The 22866-nt window shown below is 64.5% G+C and overlaps 8 protein-coding genes across 8 annotated transcripts; 6 read left to right on the plus strand and 2 right to left on the minus strand.

Annotated features, from left to right (window-relative positions):
* Positions 1-24: 24 nt before the first annotated feature.
* On the plus strand, positions 25-697 carry EMIHUDRAFT_353606 (hypothetical protein). The gene is made up of 2 exons (XM_005780165.1): positions 25-144; positions 313-697. The coding sequence occupies exon 2, from the start codon at positions 449-451 to the stop codon at positions 653-655; it is 207 nt and encodes a 68-aa protein (XP_005780222.1). The 5' UTR covers positions 25-144; positions 313-448; the 3' UTR covers positions 656-697.
* Positions 698-3043: 2346 nt separating this feature from the next.
* On the plus strand, positions 3044-4450 carry EMIHUDRAFT_434893 (hypothetical protein; the record flags this gene model as incomplete). Its single annotated transcript, XM_005780166.1, has 2 exons — positions 3044-3405; positions 3579-4450. Coding segments are annotated over 2 exons (1058 nt in total), but the record flags the coding sequence as incomplete, so codon positions are not given.
* Positions 4451-12012: 7562 nt separating this feature from the next.
* On the plus strand, positions 12013-12714 carry EMIHUDRAFT_204762 (hypothetical protein; the record flags this gene model as incomplete). Its single annotated transcript, XM_005780167.1, has 2 exons — positions 12013-12171; positions 12277-12714. 2 exons carry the CDS (start codon positions 12013-12015, stop codon positions 12712-12714), a joined length of 597 nt encoding a protein of 198 aa, XP_005780224.1.
* Positions 12715-12871: 157 nt separating this feature from the next.
* Positions 12872-13366, minus strand: EMIHUDRAFT_204763 (hypothetical protein; the record flags this gene model as incomplete). Its single annotated transcript, XM_005780168.1, has 2 exons — positions 12872-12936; positions 13099-13366. The coding sequence occupies 2 exons, from the start codon at positions 13364-13366 to the stop codon at positions 12872-12874; spliced, it is 333 nt and encodes a 110-aa protein (XP_005780225.1).
* A 2295-nt stretch (positions 13367-15661) lies between these two features.
* Positions 15662-16744, plus strand: EMIHUDRAFT_204765 (hypothetical protein; the record flags this gene model as incomplete). Its single annotated transcript, XM_005780169.1, has 5 exons — positions 15662-15832; positions 15942-16025; positions 16335-16418; positions 16487-16611; positions 16678-16744. 5 exons carry the CDS (start codon positions 15662-15664, stop codon positions 16742-16744), a joined length of 531 nt encoding a protein of 176 aa, XP_005780226.1.
* Positions 16745-16963: 219 nt separating this feature from the next.
* EMIHUDRAFT_434896 (hypothetical protein) lies at positions 16964-17972 on the minus strand. Its single transcript, XM_005780170.1, has 3 exons — positions 17783-17972; positions 17384-17704; positions 16964-17298 (listed from the first exon to the last, which is right to left on the minus strand). Exons 1-3 carry the CDS (start codon positions 17948-17950, stop codon positions 17176-17178), a joined length of 612 nt encoding a protein of 203 aa, XP_005780227.1. The 5' UTR covers positions 17951-17972; the 3' UTR covers positions 16964-17175.
* Positions 17973-18507: 535 nt separating this feature from the next.
* EMIHUDRAFT_309954 (hypothetical protein) lies at positions 18508-19246 on the plus strand (the record flags this gene model as incomplete). Its single annotated transcript, XM_005780171.1, has 2 exons — positions 18508-19110; positions 19142-19246. 2 exons carry the CDS (start codon positions 18508-18510, stop codon positions 19244-19246), a joined length of 708 nt encoding a protein of 235 aa, XP_005780228.1.
* A 478-nt stretch (positions 19247-19724) lies between these two features.
* On the plus strand, positions 19725-22153 carry EMIHUDRAFT_434899 (hypothetical protein). The gene is made up of 6 exons (XM_005780172.1): positions 19725-20199; positions 20274-20405; positions 20519-20593; positions 20684-20767; positions 20904-21422; positions 21531-22153. Exons 1-6 carry the CDS (start codon positions 19798-19800, stop codon positions 21921-21923), a joined length of 1605 nt encoding a protein of 534 aa, XP_005780229.1. The 5' UTR covers positions 19725-19797; the 3' UTR covers positions 21924-22153.
* The last annotated feature ends 713 nt before the right edge of the window (positions 22154-22866 follow it).

Here is a 22866-nt window from a genome sequence, read left to right on the forward strand (position 1 = left end):
AGATTTGAGCGCGAGATGTTGTTCACACCTAGATCAACCCTGCGGGAGAACTTCACGGTGGTTCCGCTAGACGTCAAGAAAGACAGGACGCCACACACCAGTGCCAAAAGGCGGCCAGCCGCACAAGTTGACTTACACAAACACCGAAGCTGCAGGCTGTGGCTGCAGCCAGCACAGCGGACAGACAGCCCCACAACACACGCCTCTCCACGCACCACACGCTCCGCCAAGCGCGCCTCGCCCCGCAACGCGGCGCGCAAAGGCGCCGTGCACGTGCACGATGGACTGCCGCCGCTCCGGCACCGACGGCACCGAAGCTGCAGGCTGTGGCTGCAGCCAGCACAGCGGACAGACAGCCCCACAACACACGCCTCTCCACGCACCACACGCTCCGCCAAGCGCGCCTCGCCCCGCAACGCGGCGCGCAAAGGCGCCGTGCACGTGCACGATGGACTGCCGCCGCTCCGGCACCGACGGCCCGACCGACTCCACCCTGAGCCGGGTGCCTGCTCGGCGGCGTGTGGTAGGTGCGGTGGGCGGCGGCGGGAACGGAGCCGCGGCTGGAGTGAAGGGCGAGCCGCCGCCGCCGCACCACCACCACCAGCGACGATTGTTCGCGGCTCGCCCCCGCCGCCAGGCGCCGGATCGGCAGTGAGGCTCGCGGCGGCGCAGCGTAGGCGCGCCTAGAGCCACACCGGCCGCCGACAGCCCCCCCCCCCCCCTCCCCCCCCCCTCCTTTCATGACGGTCGCTCTCGCTGCCGGCCGATGAACCCTCGCCGCCACCGCACCAGCGACACCGGCCGCGGCTCGCCTCCACTCGCCGGCTCGGAAGAGGGGCTGTCGGCGGCGCAGCAGAGCAGCTCGCCTCGGCGCTCGAGCCGCCGACAGCCCCACTCCTCGACGTGACGGCCGCTCCCGGAGCCAGCCGGTGCGCGCCCGACCCACGCCCCCTCTCTCACACCTCCGACCCCCCCTGCGCGGCGCACCTATCCGCTGTGCGCCGGCTCGAGCGCCTATCGCCAAATCGCGACGTTTGAGCGCAGCGCACGCGTCCCACACGTCACGCGCGCGCAGGAGAGCTTGCGGCAGAGCAGTAGCGTGTACTCGCCGAGGGCATCGCGCCGAAAACCCCGCGCGTTCCGCCCCAGCAGAGGCTGCAGCCGATGTGGAAAAAACACCACTGTAAAACGGTGAGTACTTGGGGTTGAGTGGGCTTGCTTGCTCCCTCAGCCGGGAGCAAAAATGCAAGAAAACCTCCCCTGCGGTGCCCCTACCTACCTACCTACCTACCTACCCTACTTAAGGGAAACTAAAAAAGAAATCATAGGTTGGGTGAAGGTGGGAGACGAGAGCGACGCGACAGAGGAGGAAGCGGCAGGAGGGAGAACGACGAGAGTGGGACGACCGCGAGGTGGCATGAAGGTTGCAGCGAGAATCGGCGAGAGACTGCGAAGAGAGATAGGAAGAGGCAGACGACCAAGGGTTAGGGTGGGCGACGGCTAGCACCACACTCCTCTCCTTAAAATCCCTGTGTGTGTGGTGGCGGCGTGCCGTCCTCCCATCCCTCCCTTGGGTTGTCTGTTTTCTTTCTTTCTTTACTATACCAACTTAAAGTGATGGGTGGTGGTATTCTCCTGCAACCACAGTCTTTCGTCCTTCCTATGACATGGCAGGCCACTCTCAAGCCCTACAAGCACCAGATCACCCACTTTTGGGGAGGGTAAAGAAAGAAAGAAAGAAAACAGACAACCCAAAGGAGGGATGGAAGAACGGCACGCCGCCACCACACAGGGATTTTAAGGAGAGGGGTGTGATGCGCTAGCCATCGCCCACCCTTGGGCGTCCGCCTCTTCCTATCTCTCTTCGCAGTCTCTCGCCGATTCTCGCTGCAACCTTCATGCCACCCCGCATCGGTGGTGGTTGCATCGGGAGAGAGAGAGATTTTTAGCAATACCAAACATTTGTTTTGTTTTGCATCGGAGAGAGAGAGAGAGATTTTTAGCAATGAGATCGACCTCAAGGCCCTCCTTTCTCGCCGTCCAAGTCTGCCACCTCGTCGGCAAACCCTTTGTCATTGGCCGACACTTGAGCGATCAGCAATTCGCCGACTGCGCCCTCCTCCTCCATGGATGGGCTCGATCCGATTCCGCAGCGTGTCGTCCCCAGCGGCGGTCGGTGCTTGCTGCGCGGGAGGCGGCCGCGGGCACGCTGGGCTCGATCAGCGGCTCAATAAATAAATAAATAAAGACATCCCAAGCTCAAGTTGCGCCGAAAGCAGAGCACTTGGAGCACTTGGAGTGCAGTCATTAGCCTCCGTGGCCGTATCTCTTAAGTGCCGGCCAGAAGATCCGCCCTGGGATCTTCGGCGCAGGGCGCCGTCACCGGCCCCATGAGCCGCCTGCGAGGCCATTCAGTGCTCATGTGGCACGGCCTGAGCAGGCCTAGCAATGCCTCGGGCCGACCGGCGCCCAGAATTGTTGGTGCTGGCCAGCAACGTGGCCGGCGAGTGCCGTCGTTGCATTGGTGGCGACCACCGCAGAAGCGGTCAGCAGGTGGGAAGGCATCGCTCTCTTTGTAAGGATATTGTCCGTATTCATTGTCTGGTCAATACTTCTGCCTGGATGGCACCTGTGTGCCCAACATGGCGACCCTCGGCCTCCCTCGTGAGTCCACCTCACGCTGATCATTCTCGTCGCTAGCTCAAGCCGAGAAGTGGTCCGCCGACACCAGGAGGAGCGCAACCATCATGGCTGCAGCCTCAGACTGACCGGGTTAGGTCATATCACCGGCGTGGTGGCCCAGAAGTGCGACATTTGCTGCCCGCAGAGCGCTAGCAGCCCACTAGCCGGCACGTCTGTGCGTCGTGCGGGGCTGAACTTCAGGCACGCTGCACGCGGCTTATCGTCGAGAAGAGCTCAACCCCGGCCAGTGAGTGATGGATCTGATCATAATCAATCCCTACTGTGCTGGGGGGCTCACAGATCAGCCGTTCAGAGCTCTGATATTCTGCAAAGGGGTGTGAACGGAGAGAGCAAACTCCTGGCAGCTCCCACAGTCGAAATGTGCGCCAGCTGCCCGCTCACCTGTGTCACGCCGCCGCGCACGCACCTCGCTATGTGCTCGCGCGAGCTCCCGCCCGAGCCTCCAGCTCGGCGTCCCACTGCTGCGGAGCCGATCGCTTTTCCTCGGCGCTCGCGTCGAGCCGAGCTCTCGGCACTCTACGGCGGGCGTCGCTGTGCGGGGCGCCCGTTTCCTGCTGGCCCGAGCGGAAAGCTCCACGTGCCCGCGCGAGCTCCGGGCCGAGCCTCCAGCTCGGCGTCCCACTGCTGAGGAGCCGATCGTCGTCCGTCGGTGCTCTCGAGGAGCCGAGCTCCTTGGCCTGCGGCCGGCGACGCTGCAGGACGGCGCGCGCGCACCTCCCCTCCCCTCACCCGCGCGCTTTTCCGCGGGGGGGGCACACGCACCCCTCGCCCCGGCGCTCTTCCGGGGGGCAGCCCCCCCCCCCCCCTCCCTCGATCTCGCGGCGAGAGCACGAGCGCGCCGTCCCCCGGCGACGCGCCGCCACGCTCTTCCTTAGGTCGTCCTCCGAGATATCGGTGCCGGACCGGCGGGGCGGGGGCGGGGTGGCGTCGGAGCAAGTGTCTCGGCCTTCGGTCGACGGAGCGGCGACCCGCGAGTACGCTTCGTGGGCGCCCGACGAGGGTGGTGCTGCTGTCGCTCTGCCGCGTGCGCAGGCGTGCGCAGGCGTGCCGAGGTCTCGCGACGGCACTCAGCCCTTCGCTGGGCGTGTGGGACGCCGGGTACGACGAGCACGGCTTCTGGTCCGTCGAGGCTGCCCGCGCGGCGCGCGACGCGGCGGCGGCGCTTGCGCTGGACGCCGCCGACGGCGGCGCGGGGGCGGCGCGGGGGCGGCAGGCGCGGGGGCGGCAGCCGGCCCAGCGGGTCGCGGCCCTCCGCCCCCGCGGCGTCGTTGGAGGGCGAGCACCTCGAGTACCTACGGCGGCGGGGTGCGCCGTGGGGCGAGCCGCCCGTCGCGGGCGCCGCCGCGCCGCCGGAAGGGGCGAGGCGGCGAGCGAGGATCGTCGACTTTTGGCCGGGGGGCGCTCTCGACACTTACCGGCTGAGGTCACGTCGTCGGGCGCGTCGACGGGCTGGTTGGCCATGGTCCGCACGGCGGGGCGGCTGCGCCGCCAGGACTCGCGCGTCGCTGCACGCGGCCTGCAGAAGGAATGACAGCTCGGCGGCAAGGCTTTTCTTGCGCCGGGACGGCTAGGCTTTTTGTGAGACGCCGCTCGCGGAAATCGAGGAAGGGTTTGACTTTTCTTTTCTTGGGAAACGGGAGTGTTGGTTTAGAAGAGGCTGGCCAGCGACTGGACACACCGGCATGGGGGGACGCAAGCAAGGACGGGGATTGGAGGTTGTAGAGAGATTTAACTTTTAAGCACAGCTCGAGCTGGCGAAATAAAATTAGAAAGAAATGTACTCCCTCCCTCCCTCCCTCTCTCTCTCTCTCTCTCTCTCTCTCTCTCTCTCTCTCTCTCTCTCTCTCTCTCTCTCTCTCTCTCTCTAAACCGTCTCACTCAAAATCTCTCTCTTTCTATCTCGGCTCTCTCTCTCTCTCTCTCTCTCTCTCTCTCTCTCTCTCTCTCTCTCTCTCTCTCTCATGTCTCAAAATCTCTCTCTCAGAAGCGGAGCACACACGAAGATCGAAGTCGGCACAACAAAAATCCCCTTTGCAGCCAAGCCTACAGGGCACCTAATTGGTTCCCGGCAGAAGATCCTCTAGAGGATCTTCTGCGTCGGCCAAAAAACCGTGTTCAAACGAGACACAATGACCCAACAATGACCCCCACGGCCAGCCTGGACATGCAGCCGACCCGGCCTGGCCAGCTGGGCCATCGGGGCGGCCGCCATCGGCCGTAGGACCGCGCTGCGGTGCCGAAAGGGGCTGGAAGGCCTATTTCCACTCACGGCCACAGCGCCGTCGAGGGTGATTGCGTCTGGCGGCGCCCTGCAAGGCCACCGACGCGGACCTGTGGCTGCCTGCCGCCCCTGCTGGTCCATTGGCGGTCCCACGGCACCAGGAGACCGCACACGACGCGTGCTCGGGGCTCGCTACAGCACGCTCGGTTCGACGGTCGTCGGAGGAAGTGCTGGCGGCAATCGCAAAACTGCAGCGGGCGAGCTCCAGCAGCGCACAGTCGAGCGCCCGAAGCGCGTCTGGCCTCGGCAAAGTGGCTCGGCGTGCTCACACACGCGGCTCGCGCGTGTGCAGGCGTGGTCGCTGCTGCTACCGCGTGTGCGAGCGCATGTGCGCTCGAGACTGCACTCTCAGCTGACACAGCGCGGCGGAGGCGAGCCGACGACGCACCGCGATCTGATGGTCTCGAATCTTCTTCGCTCGCGGCTCGATGTGCGCATCAGATCATACTACTCACCGCCGGCACAGTACAACGCAGCCGTCTCGCCACTCTAGTACTCAGACTCGCCGCACAACACAAACTATACACACACATGCTCAACGAGAGAAGCGAGTACACTGCTCACTGTGCGGCGGCCTGCCCCGCCAGCACCTCGCCCGCCTCCGGCACGCGTGCGGCATTCGCCGCCATCGCCTTTGCCTTACCCCAGGTCTTCCTTGGCGCAGGGGCAGGCGCCTCCTCCTCCGGCGGTTTCAGGTCGAGCCAGCCCGAGGTGAATCGGTACGACGGGTCCATGACGCGCCGCTTCAGGCGCCCGATCGCCTCGGCGGCAAAAGACCAGCTGGTGTCGTCCTTGCGCTTCGACTGAAAGGCCTTTGGCACCACCGCATTCTTGCGCGCGCCCGTCCTTGCCGCCTTCCAAGTGGCGCCGATCACCGTGCGCTTGGACTTCTGCTCGTTCCAGAACAGCTTGGCGATCCGGCCGTACATTGGGCCGTAGGCTTTGAAGACGATGCGCTTGCTGACGAACATGTGCAGCACGTTGTTGAAACTCTCGTTGTTGGAGGTAGACCCGTGGTTGACACACCTGTCGCGCGAGCGGGGCTCGTGAGGTCGTGAGGGGGAGGGGGGGGGTTGTGTGCGGGGAGACACGTACTTTTTGAGGATCGTGGCGAGGTTTTGCTGCAGGACAAAGGTGCGTAGGAGGTTCTTCGCCAGCTCGTTCATCGGCGGGTGCGGCTCCGGGCGAGTGTGGCACGAGGCGTCGGGCGGGCAGTGCTGGTGGTCACGCAGCAAGCAGTGGTGGATCATTCCGAGCTGGAAGCGCTCGATGCCTTTCGCCGCGCGCTCGCTGGCCGGGCCGGAGAGCGTGCTCATGAAGAGCATGGCGCCGCTGAGGCAGTTGCGGAGCGTGTCGGTATACGTGACGAGCGCCTTCTTGGCTGCCGCCTTCTCGTCGTTATTGGACTTGGCGCGCGCCTTCTTGGTCTCGTGTTCCAACATCGCCGCACGGTACGTCGCCCACGCACGCGGATCGACGTTGGCGGGGCACGTGCCCACGCCGCTGGCCGCGTCCTCGCCGGCGACGCGCTCCACCTCCAGCTCGGGCTCCTCCGCCAGGTCCTCCGCCCCCGCCGGGTCTACCCCCATCGCCGCCATCGCCTGGTCCTCCGCCGCAGCCTCCCCCCCTCCCTCCGCATCTGCCTCGCCCTCACCGCCCGCCGGCGCCCCTTCCGCCCCCGCCGCAGCCCGCCTCTCTCGCTCGAGAAGGATCTCGGTGAGGATCTCCGCCTTCTGCGCATTGGTGCCGCAGAGCCCGCCCGCCGCGCGGGGCTTTGTGGCCAGCAGCTGGATGCGGGCCTACACCGACGCACTGCAATGAGTGAGTACCGCGCTCCCACACTGACACTTTGGCTCTTTATGAGCCGCCTCGAGGTCGCTGAACTCGGGGAACAGCGCCCGCAGAGCCGTGTCGAGCTCGGTGGTGTTCATGTTCTTCGGCTTCTTCATCTTTTGGCCGGGCCGCGTGGGCGGGGTCGGGTAGGCGACGGGCTTGCACTTGGCCGCGATGTACGCCTCCCACTTCTTCTTGACCGTCACGATGACATGGTACGCATCCCAGTCGTGGACGATCGTGAGCCCCAGTGCCCGTGCGACGTTGGCGATGTCGACGCTCGCGCCGGAGCACTGGTCGGTGGCCACATTCTCCGGGGTGAGGCCGAGCTCGACCAGGCGGCGCAGGCCGGTGATCAGCGCCTCCTTTTCGCCGCGCTGCGCCACGCCGGCGCAAAACGTGGAGCGGTCCTTGTCGGTCACCTGGCACAGCACGCATAGGCCGAGCACGTGCGTCATGAACGTGCCGTACGCGTGCTTCGAGTTGCGGTTCTGCCCGTGCCCCGCGTCGAAGCCGAGCCGCTTGTCGCCAATCTCGTCGCACCAGGCGACGATCCGGGCGGTGTCCTCGCGGTCCATGTCGAGGATCGAGCAGGCAAGCTCCGCCTTGACGCGCGTGTCGAAGTTCTTGTTGAGGTCGGCGAGCCCCGACACGTTGCAGAAGTCGTGGAAGCGCGAAAACTGGACGCCTGTCAGGTGCATGCCGGCCAACAAGTCGTAGTTGAGAAAGAAGTCGAACTTGTCGCTGCCACCGTCGAGTGGCGCGGGTGGGGTCGGGTTCGCGGCCAGCCAGGCGACCATCTTCTCAAGGTTCGCCTTGCGAGGGGTCCGCTCGTTGGGCCCGACGAAATCGTACAAGATCTGCTTCGCGCTCAGCTTCATCGTGTTGGCGAGCTGCGCGCGGGAGAAGCCCGGGGTGACAAACTCGTGGTGCGCAATCGCCTCGATCAGCTTGCGCCGAAGCAGCAATGGCTCTCGCACGAGATCAGCGCGCTCGTCGCTCGCCTCGGTCTCACCGTTGCCCCGATAGGTGCACTTGTCGGCGTAAGGCAGCGCGCTCCACTCGTCCGCAAACTGCCGGTTGGCCTCGGTGGTGGAGAGGTTCCGACCACTGGCTCTCACTTCAGCGAGCCGCTTGGCTCGGAAGCGCACGAATGCGCCACGCGGCAGGAGGGGGCGCCGAGCCGGTCCGGAGACGGGCGCCGTGGTGTTGGCCTTGCCCGGCGGCGCCGCCACCGCTGGCGCGGCTGTCGTCGGCGCTCCTTGCATCTTCTCCGCGGAAGAATTCCACCGGATGACTCGGCCGCAACCAGCGCACCGAAACGCAAAGCAGCCGACGAATCCGACCTTGCACGCGTCGGGCTGCGCCGTCTCGTGGTGGAGCATGGCGAGGTCGCACTTGGAGCAATCCTTGGCGTGCAGCTGGATGGCTGCAGCGAGGGCGTTGACTTGCTGCACCTCGGCCACGACTCGCCCCTCGAGCGGCATCAGGACATTGCCGTGGCCGGTTCCAGTGCGCTCCTTGGCGTCGGGTCTGATTTTGATATCTGCCTGCACTGTCGGGAGCAAGGGTGCGCTGTGCACCCCACCTCCGCCTGCGGCGGCAGCGGCAGCAGGTGCCTCGGCGCCCGGCTCATCTGGGCCCTCGAAGCAAAAGTCGCGCCCACCGAGCTTCACCGCCGTGCCATCGTCGGAGACACTGGCCGTCGGAAGGGATGACGTCACCTGCACGAGCCACTCACCAACATTGGCGTTGCTGCGGAGCGGCATGGGAGCGGCCGCTGGGTTGAGCATCGCGAGGGTGCTGAGCACTGCCGTGCTGTTCCGCTGGAGCGTCGTCAGGAGGTTGCTGCCACGAGCGGAGCACTTTTGCTTTTGGGTCGTCTTGATCTCGCGCGGCTCCAACTTCTGCTTTGGCTGCGCCGGCCGGCGGTGGCCGCCTTTCCCGCCACCGCCGCCGCCCTTCCCGCCACTCGCTTGCACGTTTGGCGAGCGAGACGGCGGAGCCTCGTCGCGGGGCCGGTCGCGGCGCGGGTCGCCGGCGCGCCCGCCTCCGGCACGCGTGTTGCGGAGAGGAGGGCTGATCTGCATGTCGCAAGGAAGCAAGTTCGGGGGTCGCAGCACGACCTTTTTTGCATTTTTGGTCCGTGCACGGCCAGGTGTTTTACTTCCGGAAATTTTTGCTCCGGCTGTCCGGAGCAGCTGCGATTACGTTCTTTCGGCGGTTTTTTGGGAACTCTGTCGGAATACGATCGCATTTTTGCCTCAAACAACAGTAAGAAGAAAAGCCAATCTCAAAAATCATCGCGCCACAGGCTACCCGCACCCGCCGGCTGCCCGCCCGAGGCATCGCACAACTCGCACACTCTACTCTTCGACTGTGCCTTAGTGAGGAACCCCCTATAGTGCCCTCTCTCGATGCACTGCGATAGGAAATCGCATCCCTTCTCGGGATCGCACACAGGGTTGGGAAATTCTCTCCGAATGAACCTCTCGACGCATTCGGGAAACCTCGCGCGCTGTTTCATGTCGTCGCCAGCGTTTAGCACCTTGTACGCAGCGCGGTAGAGATGATATCGCCCACAGCGTGCCGCTTCATCCGCCTGCTCCGACATGAAAGGCTTCGCCTGCTCGTGCTGCCGCTCGAGGTACACGTCGAAGTGCATATCCTTGCACAGCACGTTCTCGAGGCACTCGATTTGCGCCGACGGGAGCATGCCTGCAACCTCCTGCCCGGCGTACGCGCAGCACATACACTCAATGTCTCCCGGCGGGTCGTCTAGGGCGTCAAAGGGGTCTGCTCGCCGCCGGCGGCGTCCTGCGCCACCGCGTCTGCGTGGGACGGCGCGGCGAGCCTGCGCGATGGGCGAGTCCTGCTGCGAGGAGTTCGACGTCGCCTGCAGCAGGGATCGGCTGTGGTGTGAGCGCGACATGGAGGATATCGCCACGCGGCTCGCGAGAGATCACCTCGGACGCCGCGCTCTGGCGGGAGGCGGGCGTCTCCGCGTCCTCGCCTCCGCCGCGCGCATCCGCAGGGCTCGCGCCATTCGACGCGGCCGTTCCCGACCCGGCGTAGGTGCTCCACTCAGTGGTGCTGCCGGATAGGGGCGTGCGCTCGCCCACACCATAAGACAGCCGGCGGTTGCGCCGTCGCCGGGTAGACCGCGCCGCCGAGCCGTCGGTGGAGGGCGTCACAGACGACGTGACGGAGCCGCCGCCGTGCGCCTCGAGCTCTCCCGACCCGGCGGGCGCCGGCGGCGAGACACAGTCCATGCTCTCGAACTGCTCGTCGAGCCGCACGATCGGCATTCGGGCGTCGGCGGCGCCGTCGAGCACAAAGCCGTCATCCTCCGCAAACTGGAGGGAAACGACGGCGCTGCGGCCGTCAATGAGCGTCCGGTGTCGAACAGTCGCGGCGGAGCTGGCGGCACCGCCCGAGGACCGGGCGCTCTGCATAGCCTGCAGCAGCGACACGACCGCAGCGAGGTCACCCGCCGGCGCAGCCGCCAGCAGTCGGAACGCGCTGTCACGCGTGGCGTGCGCGGCCGCGGTGGGTGGGCTCGATGTCGGGGCGCGCTCGGCGCCCGAGAGATGCGGCTCCGGGCCCGGCATCGGCGGTGGAGGCGCGCGCGCCACAGAGAGCAAAAGGGTCGACTGTTTGCGCTCCCTCGCCGTGAACTCGAAATAGGTCTTTAAAGGCCAAGGTAGGCCGCCTATTGAAATCGAACAGAGCGCTAGCGCTCTCTTCGCGCAAGCTCGCACGGCCTCTCACGCTCCACTGCTGCCCTCTTGGCGGCTCTCCGCCCGCCAGCTCGACCAACTCGACCGCCGAGAGGCTGGGATTGGCCGGCGGCGCGACGCGTGGCCTCTGCTGCGGCCATCTCGGACGCTCAAGCGGCGCCAGCCAGCGGCTCGGCCGCGCATCCTTCACACATGCCGCCACGACCAAGCTGAGCGGGCCCGGTGTCGAGTCATGGTGCGAGATGCATGTCAGGGGCGGCTGTGGCCACAGCAGGTCCACCAGACGGGCGTCAAAGCTTGCCGTCGGCGTGCTGGCGTGGCGAGAGCCGAGACCGCTGCAGAGGAGCCGAGTGCAGTGGCGAGCCAGAGGCTACCAGGGTCACCAGGTGGTAGCCCTTGCCCATTCTGAGCAGGGATGTGCTTTGATGGGGTTGTGCTTGAGCGTGTGTGAAGTGGGAGTGCGTGCCGGCGGTGTCTGTGGCTGAAACGGGCGTGTGTGAGGCTGCAGAGCCGTGGTATGAGCCAGAGTGAGCTTCATCACCCAAGATAAGTGCGGTTTGGGACGGCTCAGACTTGCTGCTGATGGGCCTGGGCCAGGAGAGCGACAGAGAAGGCGAGGTGGTGAGCTGGGAAGCCGCTTTGTCGGCACCTGGACGTGTCGCGATGAAGTGCCAAAAAGTACTATTTGCGGCTATTGCTCCAAACTTCGGGAGACAAGGCCTACATATTATGACTGCATCCATGAGCCTAGTGCATGAGGGCTGCGGGTCGGGACATTTCACGGTCGGTGGCGCCGACAATGACCTCCGTAATGCCCTCGCAATCGGCTCGGATGGGGTCCACCGGGCACAATCTCGAGCCCTCTCCGTGGCATCACGAGCCGGTGTGAGCTTGAAGACCCGAGGTAAGTGCGGTTTGGGACAGCTCAGACCTGATACTGATGGGCCTGGGCCAGGAGAGCGACAGAGAAGGCGAGGTGGTGAGCTGAGAGCAGGAAATAGCGCTTCGTGGCACTTTTATCGCGACAAGGTCACACGCGGACTCTCCAGCCTCTCAGCTCACCACCCCGTTTTTGCCCATTTTGGTCATCCGTCAAAATATCTGAAGATCCTACTATAGGATTCTCCCCAAACCTTGCTCAGCTGATCCAGCACGGGCCGTAGGCCAGCCCTGGCCAAAGAAACCAGCACCTCATCAGGCTTCCCTGAGCGTCACAGCTCGGTGATCGCGCCGGCCGGACACCACTGAGACGGCCGTTCCGGGCATTTGAACGCGACCTTCGGGGGCAAAGACATGGGCTCTATGGCTCAGACTGGACTCCTTTTGGTCCCTTCTGATGCCCTAGGCCACACCTGGGCCTTACCTGGGGTTCTAGGGGCCGGGCAGGGTTTGCCCCCCGAAAGTGGCCCGGGGAACCTTACGCGCATATCTTTTTCCAATGCATTGGTGGCCGACATGCTATTCGCAGTCGCTCCGTGGTGGCATTTTCTGCCCTTTCCGACGTCTCCGTCCAGCCGGCTGCGCTGCGAGACCGCTGTGCTGCGCGAGTCGCCGCGCGTTCCCGCTCGCTGGCAGGCGACCCCGGACTGCGAGCGGCCCGTGCGATGGCGGGAGGTGCTCATCACGGACGAGGACTGCAAGCTGCAGAGGGAGGAGGCGGCGGTGGCGGCGCAGGCGGCAGCGGCGCGCGCGGGGCAGCCAGCCACCACGTACTCAGAGCTCGTGCCGAGCCTCGTGACTGTCGAGCAGTTTCTCGCGGCGAACGAGCGCGCCGAGGCTCGCGGGCGGCTCCTCGCAGTCAAATTCTACTCGCAGCGCTGCCGCGCGTGCCTGCGGATTGCAGCCAAGTACCGGCGGCTCGCGCTCGACTTCTCCTCCGGCGTCGACTGCTACGAGGCGGAGCAGCGCAGCGCTCGCCCTCTCCTCGACGCGCTCGGCGTGACGTCGGTGCCGACGCTGCAGATATACCGCCCGCACGGCGTCGTGATGCTCACCAGCGGAGCCTACAGGCCCGAGGAGCTTCCGCGGGTGGACAAGCGCGTGCGAACCGCCCTCCGCAGCATCCGTGAGCGGCCCGGCCTCTGGCTTAGCCGGGGCGAGCGCCTCGAGGCCACCCTCCGAGAGCAGTCCTCCCCTCCCTCCACGCGCCCACCCTAGGCGAAGGGGACGCACCTATCGCACTATCGGCCTCTGTGCTGTGTCATGCTGGGACTCTCCCGCCGCTGTACTCGTCCGGGCCAGGTGCCGCCGCTGCCGCGCCTCCCGAGCCCAGGCTACGTACGCACGTGTGTTGTGGTGGTCTACATTCTGTGCGTCACTTTGGATAAACTTGGGCGCACAGCACGGCGCGGCAAGAGCACTGTTGTAACACTGCGTAACCTCGCCACATCCCCAAACGCCAAAAAGTGCAAAGAGAGAAGATGAGAGAGGCCGCGGGCCCCCGGTGTAGAGGGTCCTCAGAGGATTGAGGCATCGCTTCAGTGAGAACGATACGGGACACGAGGAGTCACGCGGACCGACTCGTCGGCGACTCTGCTGCACGCCGTTTCAGAATTTTTCTCAGCGTGAGCGAGACGTGGAAGAGTGCCACCGTCGGGTAGGACGGGTCGGCCCGGAGTATCAGAGTAGCCGTCGTGGTCGCGGCGAGCAGCGCCGGCCACTCCGGCGCCGCGTCGGCAACATGGGAGCATGTCCACCGCCACTTCGCGGTCGCAGCGCTGTTTGTCGCCCGAAACGCCGCATGTACCTCTGGCGGGCCAAAGATCGACTCGCATGTCGATTTCGACTTGACGGCAGCGCATGGAGGCATCACGTCTCCATGCTGCCGTCAAGTCGGAGCCAGTCTGCGGCGACCACAGCGCTTGCAGGAGGTACATGCGAGCTTTTCAGAGTCAAGCGATTGACATCTCGCCGTCGGACGATGCGGCCACGGTGCGCATGAAGGCGGTCAGGTCGGCAGAGGGCGGCCAGCAGGGCTGCGTGCTGGCCACCAACGGATGCTGCCTCCCCTACCAGAAGGCGCTGCGGAAGACGCAGCTCAAGTACCCCAAGGCGGAGTTCGTCATCCAGGCTGACGACACGTCGATTAGGGCGGCCAGCGCTGACGCCGAGAATGTGCACAAGGCGCTCAAGGCGAACAGGAAGGCGCTCTGCAACACGGTGTCCAACGTGAAGAAGGTGAAGTACTTTCGGCCTGGAGGCGGAGTGGAGGGCATCCCAGCGGAGCAGCTCGAGATGCAGGGCGGCGAGCTCGTCGGCCTCAAGCTAGTCGGCGTGTACTTGGCCCCGGACACGGAGGCCGGGCGGAAGTGGCAGCGCGACAACCTCTCGGCTGACTTTACGGCGCACTTTCGGTCCTCGAGAGGGTAGACCAGCTTCGAGACGACGACAAGAACCACGATGTCCGGCAGCTGCGGTACTCGATGATGCGCTGCCGCAGCTCAACGCCGTTCTACTGGATGCGCACGATGTACCCGTGTGTGGTCCGGCCAGTGCTCGAGGAAGTGGTTGAGCCGGCGCTCAAGAAGTCGTTTGTGCTGCTGGCTGAGGCGGGCCACAGCCCGCATGAGCTCATCGACCAGGCCTGGGCGGAGGCCCAGCAGGACGGGCGCTTCGGTGGCTGCGGCCTCGGCGGGCACGCACAAACGGCGGATGCGAGCTTTGCGGTGCAGCTGTCCTCTCGGTCTACCCGTCACTACGTGACACCGTCGCACTGCGGGGCATGCCCCTCTCCCCGGTGGCAGGGGAAGAGACAGTGCTGATGCTGCAGCACTTTGCGCAGCACTACAATGACATCAGCCAACGGCGTGGCGATGTCGCGCGCATCTACGGGGTGCGTGCACAAGACAAGGAGTTTGGCCTCTGCCACACGTACGAGCTTGGCCGCTTCTGTCCGTCCATGCTGCCGTCGGCGCGGCGCATCCCGCCTTCACGCAGCAGAGCACCTCTCCAGTCCCGAAACAGGGCACGCTCGCTGCTGTCGGGGCCCACGAAGCGTGGATCGCGTGCCTGGCGGCGTGCGAGGAGATTGACAAAAACACGCCGCAGTCGGAGGCGATTAAGTCCAGGGAGGCGACTCGCTACATCTCGATCTCCCAGTTCGGCGCCGCTGGATGGCTCGACATGCGCCCTGATGGACTCCACCACACGAAGATGGTGTCGGCGATGTTCCTGACAGCGATACAGCGCAGGCACGGGCTCTACTTGTCGGTGATTACGCCCACTCTCGTCGAGAAGGCCGCCGCGGGCGTGCATGTCACGGTGGTACAAGGGCGACTCCCTCGCCAACTCCAACAAAGGCGACCGCACCTCCAAGCACAACGGGGTGCTAAGGGCCGCCCAGAATGCCATCCGGGCGCGCTCGGTTGGCAGCATCATCCTCGGGGATAAGGAAAAGCCCGAGGTGACGCGGCACCTCAACGACACGTCCGTGACTGACATCTGCGAGCTCGGCGGTGACTTCGCCACGATGCGGGACGTGCATTACGAGGTCAAGTGCTGGAACCCGCTCATCAAGTCGACGACGGCGGGGAGGGGCTCGTGGGACAAAGGTGGCAATGTGGCGTCGGTGGGCCACCTCTACGGGTTTGGAAACACGCTGGACAAGGCGTTGACGGCGGTCGTGGGGTGCAAGGAGCGTGGCCGTCAGGTGGACGGACCGCTCGACAACTCGACTGGAAAGGGGATGGGTCAAAGACCACGCGTATGGAAAGGGGTGGGTCAAGACGGATACGGGCTGGAAGTGGATGGGCAGATAAGCCTCTCTCAGGATCTCAGACACCCCTCTCAGGATCACAGCACCGGCGGGGGGGCGCCTCAGGATCAAGCACCCACGGCAGGGTCTGTGGGGATCAGCAGACCTTGAGGGGGCGCGCTGAGGATCATAGGCCTGAGAGGGGTGCTGTCAAGATCACAGGGCTGCAAGGGTGGCACTCGAGATCAGAGCGCCAAAATAGGTGCAATACAGATCAGCGGCCGGAAGTGGGCGCAATAAGGATCATGAGCGCCGGAACGGGTGCAATAAGGATCACGAGCGCCGAAATTGGTGCAATTGACATCATGAAACCGTCGCGCGCCCAATCACGTGCGCTGGACCGGGTCGCTCATGCGCGTCCTGTCGCTCATGCGCTTGTCGCAGTACTACGACGCGGAGTGGGTCAAGAAAGCCATAACGCGGCTGGTGCTCGTGGAAACTTTGGGTGGCATTGCGCCGCCCACCAAGCAGTTCCTCCACGTGTTTGCCAAGGAGGCGGCGAGCACCAACACGGACCGGACGGTGTACGGGGCGGCATCGGCGAGCGCCTCCTCCTTCGTCGTCCACCACACGCAGCAGATCTCCATCCATGGCGGCGGTGGCGGGCGACGCCGGAAACATCAACAAGCAGGCGCGCAATGCGCGTGCCGACTGGGTTAAATCCCCTGGGCGTGCCAACTGGGTCAACGACGTCAAGAACAAGCAAGCGGCAGACGTCCTCTTACCCTCGGCCCCAGTGGAGGGCGCCCACGCCGCCTACCTAGCTCTGCGGGGGGCCCCTCCACCCTTCACGTACGGATCATGTAGTCCCCACAATCGCTGTCGTGGGATCGCTTGTCAAGGGGGGGGTTAAATAGTTAGAGGCTGCGGGTGCGGAGTTAAATTCTTGTTTTGCCGGACCCGTTTCTCTTGACGCGCCGGCGCCCGCCATGCCTTTCGTGCAGGTCACGACACGCCACAGGCATCGTCTCACAAGGTCTCTGGAGTAAAGATGGCCTGGTGATAGGTGACCTGGCTACCTAAGGCGTGCCGCAGGTCGACTGCGGTGCGCAAGCAGGTGGCAGATGCGATCCTAAAGGCGATGGTGTCGGTGAAGGGCGCCGAAATTGTGTGTAGATTCCTATCAGCTCGAATCTACGCGTCGCGCAGCGTCCTGATCCGTCTGCCGTTGCGAAGGCGCCGGAGAACCTCGTCGTTCGCTTTGCAGAGGCGGTGGACGGATACCCGCTCCCGAAAGGCACGCCTGAAGCCTCCGCCTTCCCCATCCCGGCCCAGCACCACACGAGAAACACTGTCGCTGGGTCCGAACCTACGACATGGCTATGGTTGCTAGCGCCATCAGCCACATCTCGCTCACGATTGGTTAGCGTCGTAGGCCACTCGCTCAATCCGGAGCTGCACATGGAGCCGAAAGACACCGAGGCCAAAAGATAGTCGCTATGCGCTGTTAATTGGGCGCACACCCCGCGACGGGATGGGTTGGTTATTGCGCGCGGCTCGTCGCGTCCATGTTTTCCTCGCTCTCTCCGGGCCGTCCGCTCGGGCTCTCGCTGTCGCTCACTCTCTCTCTCTGGGGTCTCTCCTCGCCCGACACACGGCTCCACGCGGACGCGAGTGAAACTGTGAAAGCCGCGCGCGCAAGCCAAGCCAATTATTTGCTCATACTCTCTACGGTAGAACAATACATATGGGACAACAGAGTACGGTGTAGTGTGGTGGAGCCTGGTGGAGATTGTACATGGTTGCGGGACATAATGCGACGCTCATCATGCGCCGCGATCCTGTCATTCATGCGCCGCGGGCCGCGCTCTTGGCCTCTTGCACATGGTTGCGGCGCTGGAGGCGGTGCAGACACAGTTGGGCCTCTAGCTTGCGCCTTTGGCGAGCTCGAAGATGGTGTGGCCGCTCGCATCCGTCGCTGAGGTGCGGTGGAAGCGGACGCTGTTGAGGTTGATGATCTTGCGCACGCTTGCCTTCCAGACTGGCACCTGTGGCGGCATGTTGAAGAATGGGCTCTCAGTCGGGAAAGGCGGGGCGGGTGGCGGTGCTGGCAGCGGATTGGTGGCGTCCCGCCTGCCGCGGCCCAGCCTCGAGCTCGGTGTTGAGCTGCGCGCTGAACTCCTCCTCAATCACGCTGTAGATGTCCTCGAGCGTGCCTCTCCGTGAGGGCAGCGCCTTGAGGGCGGCCGAGATCATGTCGCCGTAGGTCATGCCGCGCGCCCGCTTGCTGTTCCGCGGCGTCGCGCTCGCGTGGCCATTCGGCGCCCCGACCCCGCGTGCACCGCTCGGCTTGCCGCCGCGAGCAGCGGCCGTGGTGGCCCGCTTCTCCAGGCGCCCATTGCTGCTCCCTCTCCTCCCTCTGCTCGCATCGTGCCGAAGTAGCCCTAGCAACACCTACACGCATTCGTTCGATGGCGGGTGAGGGCAGCAGCCGCCAAGCTCGCACAGCTCGCACAACAAGCCCGCGTGCACCTGCTCCTCGTCAACCGCCTCGCACGCAAACGCCTCGCTGACGGCGACCGCCAGTGAACTGGACGCAAGGCTGGACTCCGGCTTGAGGCCGTAGTGCGCTGCGAGGCGATTCAGCGCTGGCCGAGGCAGCTTGCGGAAATCGCACACGGAGGTGGCGCCAGAGGTCATTCCCAAGTGGACGGGTCGCCTACCAGTGTCTTGCATGCAACCCTGAAAGTACCCGTGACCCGGACCCGCCAGAATAAAAGGGAGCACTCCCGATCCTATTTCTCTCTCTCACTCCCTCTCACTCACTCCCTATCTCTTCACACACACACACACACACACACACGCAACACACACACACACACACACACACACACACACACACACACACACACACGCAACACACACACACACACACACACACACACACAGACAACACACACACACACACACACACACACACACACACACACACACACACACACACACACACACACACACACACACACACACACACACACACACACACACACACACACACACACACACACACACACACACACACACACAAGAGGGAGAGAGAGAGAGAGTCGTGATTTCTGGTTGGTCTTCTTAAAATCTCACACACACATGAAACCCAAAAAACAACCCCCCGCCGTCCACCACCACACACACACACACATGAGAGAGAGAGAGAGAGAGAAGGGGAGATGAGCCTCCTTATTAGCTGGTCGGCCGCCATGTGGGCCTCCGGGCCTGCTGCGGCGGCGCGGCCGGTTGAGGCCGGGCTCGGCCCGGCCCGCGACGGCTGGCCGCCGACGAGCGCGCTCGCGCTGCTCGTCAAAATGGCGGCGGTGGCGATTGCGGCGACGGTCGTTCAGTCGTTCAGCGCTCAGGCGCCTGTCGTCTTTCGTCTTTTGTCGCATTTCGCACACGCGCGCGCCGCGCGACCCGCGTCGCTCCGCGAGGGCATGAGCCTTCCGCGATTCGATCCCGCAGCCAAAAGCTGCTCGCTCGAACCGCGGCCGACTCCGCCATCGCGGCCGCAGCTGTTGAGCTCTCCAGAAGACTGGCTAGAAGACTGGTGCCTCATATGCTGCCTCCCTGCGGATGCTGCCGGCGAGCCTGGCGGTCCGCTGTACTACAAGGAAGTGCTGGCTCGATTCTACCTCGAATTCTTCTACCCCCACGACTCGGAACGCGAATGTGACAGGACCATCGGGTCCTTCAGCCACCAAAGCGAGATCACCCGAGAGCAGCTGAGTCTGCCTCTGGCCTCGCCTCCCTCTCCTTCAGGCATTCGTGGCATCCTATGGGTCGTCCAGAGTATCGACCTCTGGCTTGTCAGCCGGTCACTTGATGACGACCATGAAGTACAGCGATCGCCACCTCGCTGGCCTCTCCGCAAGGCCCCCCGACCGCGTCGAACTCATCGGCGCGGGCTCTCTCGGCTACGGGACCGGCCCCAGCTTCGGCTGAGGGCTGACAAGCTGCCGAGTCCAAACAAATCACTGTGAGAGTCGTGATTTCTTGTTGGTTTTCTAAAATCTCAAAACACAACAAATTGCTAAAAAATCTCTCTCACATGAGAGAGAGACAATCTCACACATGCCCATTTCACAGAAAATACGTTATGGCGCTTTGCGCTGGTCTATGAGAGGTTGAGGTGCGAGCCCTGGAGGCCCTGGGGATGGGGGAGACTACCCGCGGGCCTAAAAAGCCCGCGCGCAGGGGGGTGGGATTGAGACTGGGGTGGTGCGCCTGTCTGGTATAGCCCCAGCCGACTCCGCTCCCTCTGCTCGGTGTACGAACTCTGTTCACAGCCTTGTTATTGAGAAGAAAATACCTCCTATGGCGCTGTGCGCTGGTTCACAGCCTTGTTATTGAGAAGAAAATACCTCCTATGGCGCTGTGCGCTGGCCTGTTCACACCGAGCAGCTGGGAGAGGCTGTGGCGGGTGGTGCGCATCAAGCGCCTAAGGAGGCGCAGGAGGCGCAGGCGCTTCGTGCTCTCGTGCCGTTTTGCTCTGGATGGAGACGCGACACGCGGCTCTGGGAGCGTTGGGAGCGTCGCCGCTGCTCGTCGTTCCGCGGCGCTCGTGGCGGCAGCGGCTCCTGTGGCCTCTCCTCCTCTCCGTCGGGGTCGTGGCGCTCGCGGCGAGCGGCTGGGGCGGGCAGCAGGCCGCCGCGCTGAGCATCGAGGTGGTCGGTCGCCCGATCGCGCAGAAGATCGTGGACCACGCCGAGGTCGAGATCCACGAGGTCCGGCTGGCGCCCGCCTCATGGGAGGGCCTGCAGGCCAGAGCGGGCATGCTGGCGGTTGACTGCTCGATCGACATGTCGGTCGACGTCATCTACACCGCCGTCCGGTCGACGCTCGGCTCGGCAGACCTGCACATCGAGCACGACGGGCGGCACGTCGGCGTCCTCTCGGCACGCGCCTCGCCGGGACTCCGCCACCCGGACGCACACACGCGAACTGAGAGCGCCGCCCGCCCTGCTCACAGACCCTGCCGCTCAACCTCGGCGGCGGCGGCAGCGTGCGGTTGGCGATGGCGGGCACGCTGGTGGTGGAGGACGAGGAGGCGTTCCGGCACCTCGTGCAGGCCGTCACGTATGGCGACCGCTTCTCCCTCCAGGCGACGCCCGACACAGCCTCCCAGCACGGAAGAGCGCTGAGGCCGGCCAACCCTCGAGAGCCCAGCCTCCGGAAGCAAGCCCCTCCCGAGCCGGCCCTCGCCTCCTCGCGCAGGTCGCGGCCATGACCTCGGTGGTCCTGCGCGGCAAGGAGAACGGCTGCCTCCTCTCCAAGGGCACTTGCGCCACGGTGCGCCTCTCGCCACCGCCCTCCCGCTCCCGCCGCTGCCCGCCGCCTGCCAACCCTCTGACGCCGCGCACGCCTCCGCCCGCGCCGCAGGTCGGCACGTGGAAGATCCCAAACGTGCGCTTCGCCAAGACAGTCAACCTGCTCGGCGCCAGAGGCTTCCCCGTCACGCTGCAGGAGAGACACATGCGCCCATATTGCACAGCATACCGCCAGAGGCTTCCCCGTCACGCTGCAGGAGAGTATCACACGTCATAATCATACGTAATACACTCATAGCATACTAACGTCGCGATTCACCGTCTCGCTGCAGGAGTTCCGCGTGCGCGACATGCCGGGCGAGGGGGGGGCGCCGCCGATCCCGGGCGCTCCAATCTTCATCGAGCTGCAGGCGCAGATCTCGAACCCGTCCTCCTTCTCCCTCTCCAGCCTCGACGTGATCGACCTCGACATCCACACCGACCGAAACGAGCAGACCGGCGTCGACGGAGTGCGCTTCGTGGCGGTGCGCACGCCGCCCGGCTTTTACGTCGCGCGCGGCACCTCTCCTTGGTGGCCCATCTCGGGCAAGCTCGAGGTGCCTCCGCGCGAGCTGGACATGTACTCGGTCTCGAGCCTCTTCGCGCGCCTCCTCAAGCACGACGCCAGCGACAGCAGGCTCGGCCTCTCGGTCGAGATGAGGGGCGACTCGCGCCGCTTCTACGACGCCGCCGTGCGCGGGCTCGCCATCGGCGCCGCCCTGCCTCCGCTGCAGCTGCAGAAGCCAGCCCACGGGAGCTCGATGCCCTACCCGTTCGTGCAGGCCGCGCACATCGACCTCGACATCCCGAAGGCCCCCCCCCCCCCCCCCCGCGCCGCGCGCGCTCCCGCCCCCAGGCCCGCCCCGGCCCCGTGCCGAAGCGCCTCGCCGCGCCCCTGGCCGCGCTCCCGGCCTCCGCAGGCGATCTTCACCCTCACCCAGCCCTTCGGCGACCACGTGATGAAGAACTACATCTGGCTCGACCTGCACAACCCGCTCGACGTCTCAGTCGCCGTGGTTGGCGTCGTGGCGGACATCACGACCGTGGACGGCGTGCACGTGGCGACGGTCAGCCTGCGCTCCTTCGAGAAGGAGGGGCTCGACCCCATCGTCGTTGCGCCGGCGTCCGCCTCGCAGACGGGCTACTACCCCCTCTCCCTCGACGGCTCCATCCCAAGCACCATCGGGCTCCTCACCGAGCTGCTCAACGGCCCAGTCCACGTGACGATCCACACGAAGGTCTTCGCGCACGTCGCCGGCATCTCCCCCATCATCGAGTACGAGCAGACCAACGTCACCGTCCGGCTCCACTAGCTCGGCCGAGACGCACCTTCCCCCACAGCGCGGAGCTTTTTGTTGAGCTGCCCCCCCTCTCTTGTACTTTGTGCTGTGCTGGTTGTGCTGTCGTTGGCCCTGTCGTCTAGGCGTTACGTGCAGGGGTGCGCGCGTTTCGTGCGAGTGATGCGTGTCTCATGCGAGGGCAGAGGATGTGTCCGTACCACATGTACTTGTAGAGTTATTTCTCTCTTATTACTTTGCTGAAATCCGGCGCGCACTCACGATCGCCATTCCTCACACATAGAGTAATAACTTATAACGAGCCGTATTCCGAGGTGCGCGCATGCCCTGACGCCTGAGAGCGCAGAGCCCTGGAGAGCCTCGGGTCTGACAGCCTGACAGAGCAAACCCCCACCCGGCACCCCCCGGACGCCCGGACAGCGCCTGACAGTGCCCCATAGCGGGTGGGTAGGCCCTAAAACGGCGGGAGGGGTAGGGCTATATCGATAGGGTTGCCTAACGTTAAGAGCTGAACAGTGTTGCTAGTGTTAACAGTAACAACAGAACAACAGTGGGGCCCCCGGCCAACAACAGTAGCTAACGTTAGGCCGGCTGAACAACAATAAGGAAGGCCTGGCAGTGACCCACGACGATCTCTAGTGTCCAGTGCGGGTAATACCCGAAAATACCCGGAAAATCCCAGGTATTTTCGGGTTTTACCCTGGTTTTTTGCCATTTTCTGCTTGCTGGCCGCTGAACAACAGTAACAACAGTAACAAACAGTAACAGCTTGGGCTGGGGAGAACACTTGAACAACGTTGAGGATTTCAGCCAACAATAGCGCAACTGTTAGGCCCCAAATTAACGTTAGGCAACCCTATATATCGACACGAGAGCTAGAGGGCTCAACCACCCCTCCACCCCTCCACCCTCCACCCCTCCACCCTCCCGGAGCGAGAGAGGTCCGTCTTCGAGCCCT

This window comes from Emiliania huxleyi, assembly GCF_000372725.1.
Source record: "Emiliania huxleyi CCMP1516 unplaced genomic scaffold EMIHUscaffold_22, whole genome shotgun sequence".
Lineage (NCBI taxonomy): Eukaryota > Haptophyta > Isochrysidales > Noelaerhabdaceae > Emiliania > Emiliania huxleyi.

Coding starts and splice junctions, on each gene's coding strand:
- EMIHUDRAFT_353606 (XM_005780165.1), top strand. CDS start 449: ATGGACTGCCGCCGCTCCGGCACCGACGGCCCGACCGACTCCACCCTG.
- EMIHUDRAFT_434896 (XM_005780170.1), bottom strand. CDS start 17,950: ATGACCTCTGGCGCCACCTCCGTGTGCGATTTCCGCAAGCTGCCTCGG. Junction 17,705..17,782: donor AGGCGGTTGACGAGGAGCAG/GTGCACGCGGGC, acceptor GAATGCGTGTAG/GTGTTGCTAGGGCTACTTCG. Junction 17,299..17,383: donor TCGAGGCTGGGCCGCGGCAG/GCGGGACGCCAC, acceptor ATGCCGCCACAG/GTGCCAGTCTGGAAGGCAAG.
- EMIHUDRAFT_434899 (XM_005780172.1), top strand. CDS start 19,798: ATGGAGACGCGACACGCGGCTCTGGGAGCGTTGGGAGCGTCGCCGCTG. Junction 20,594..20,683: donor CCAAGGGCACTTGCGCCACG/GTGCGCCTCTCG, acceptor CCCGCGCCGCAG/GTCGGCACGTGGAAGATCCC. Junction 20,768..20,903: donor GCTTCCCCGTCACGCTGCAG/GAGAGACACATG, acceptor GTCTCGCTGCAG/GAGTTCCGCGTGCGCGACAT.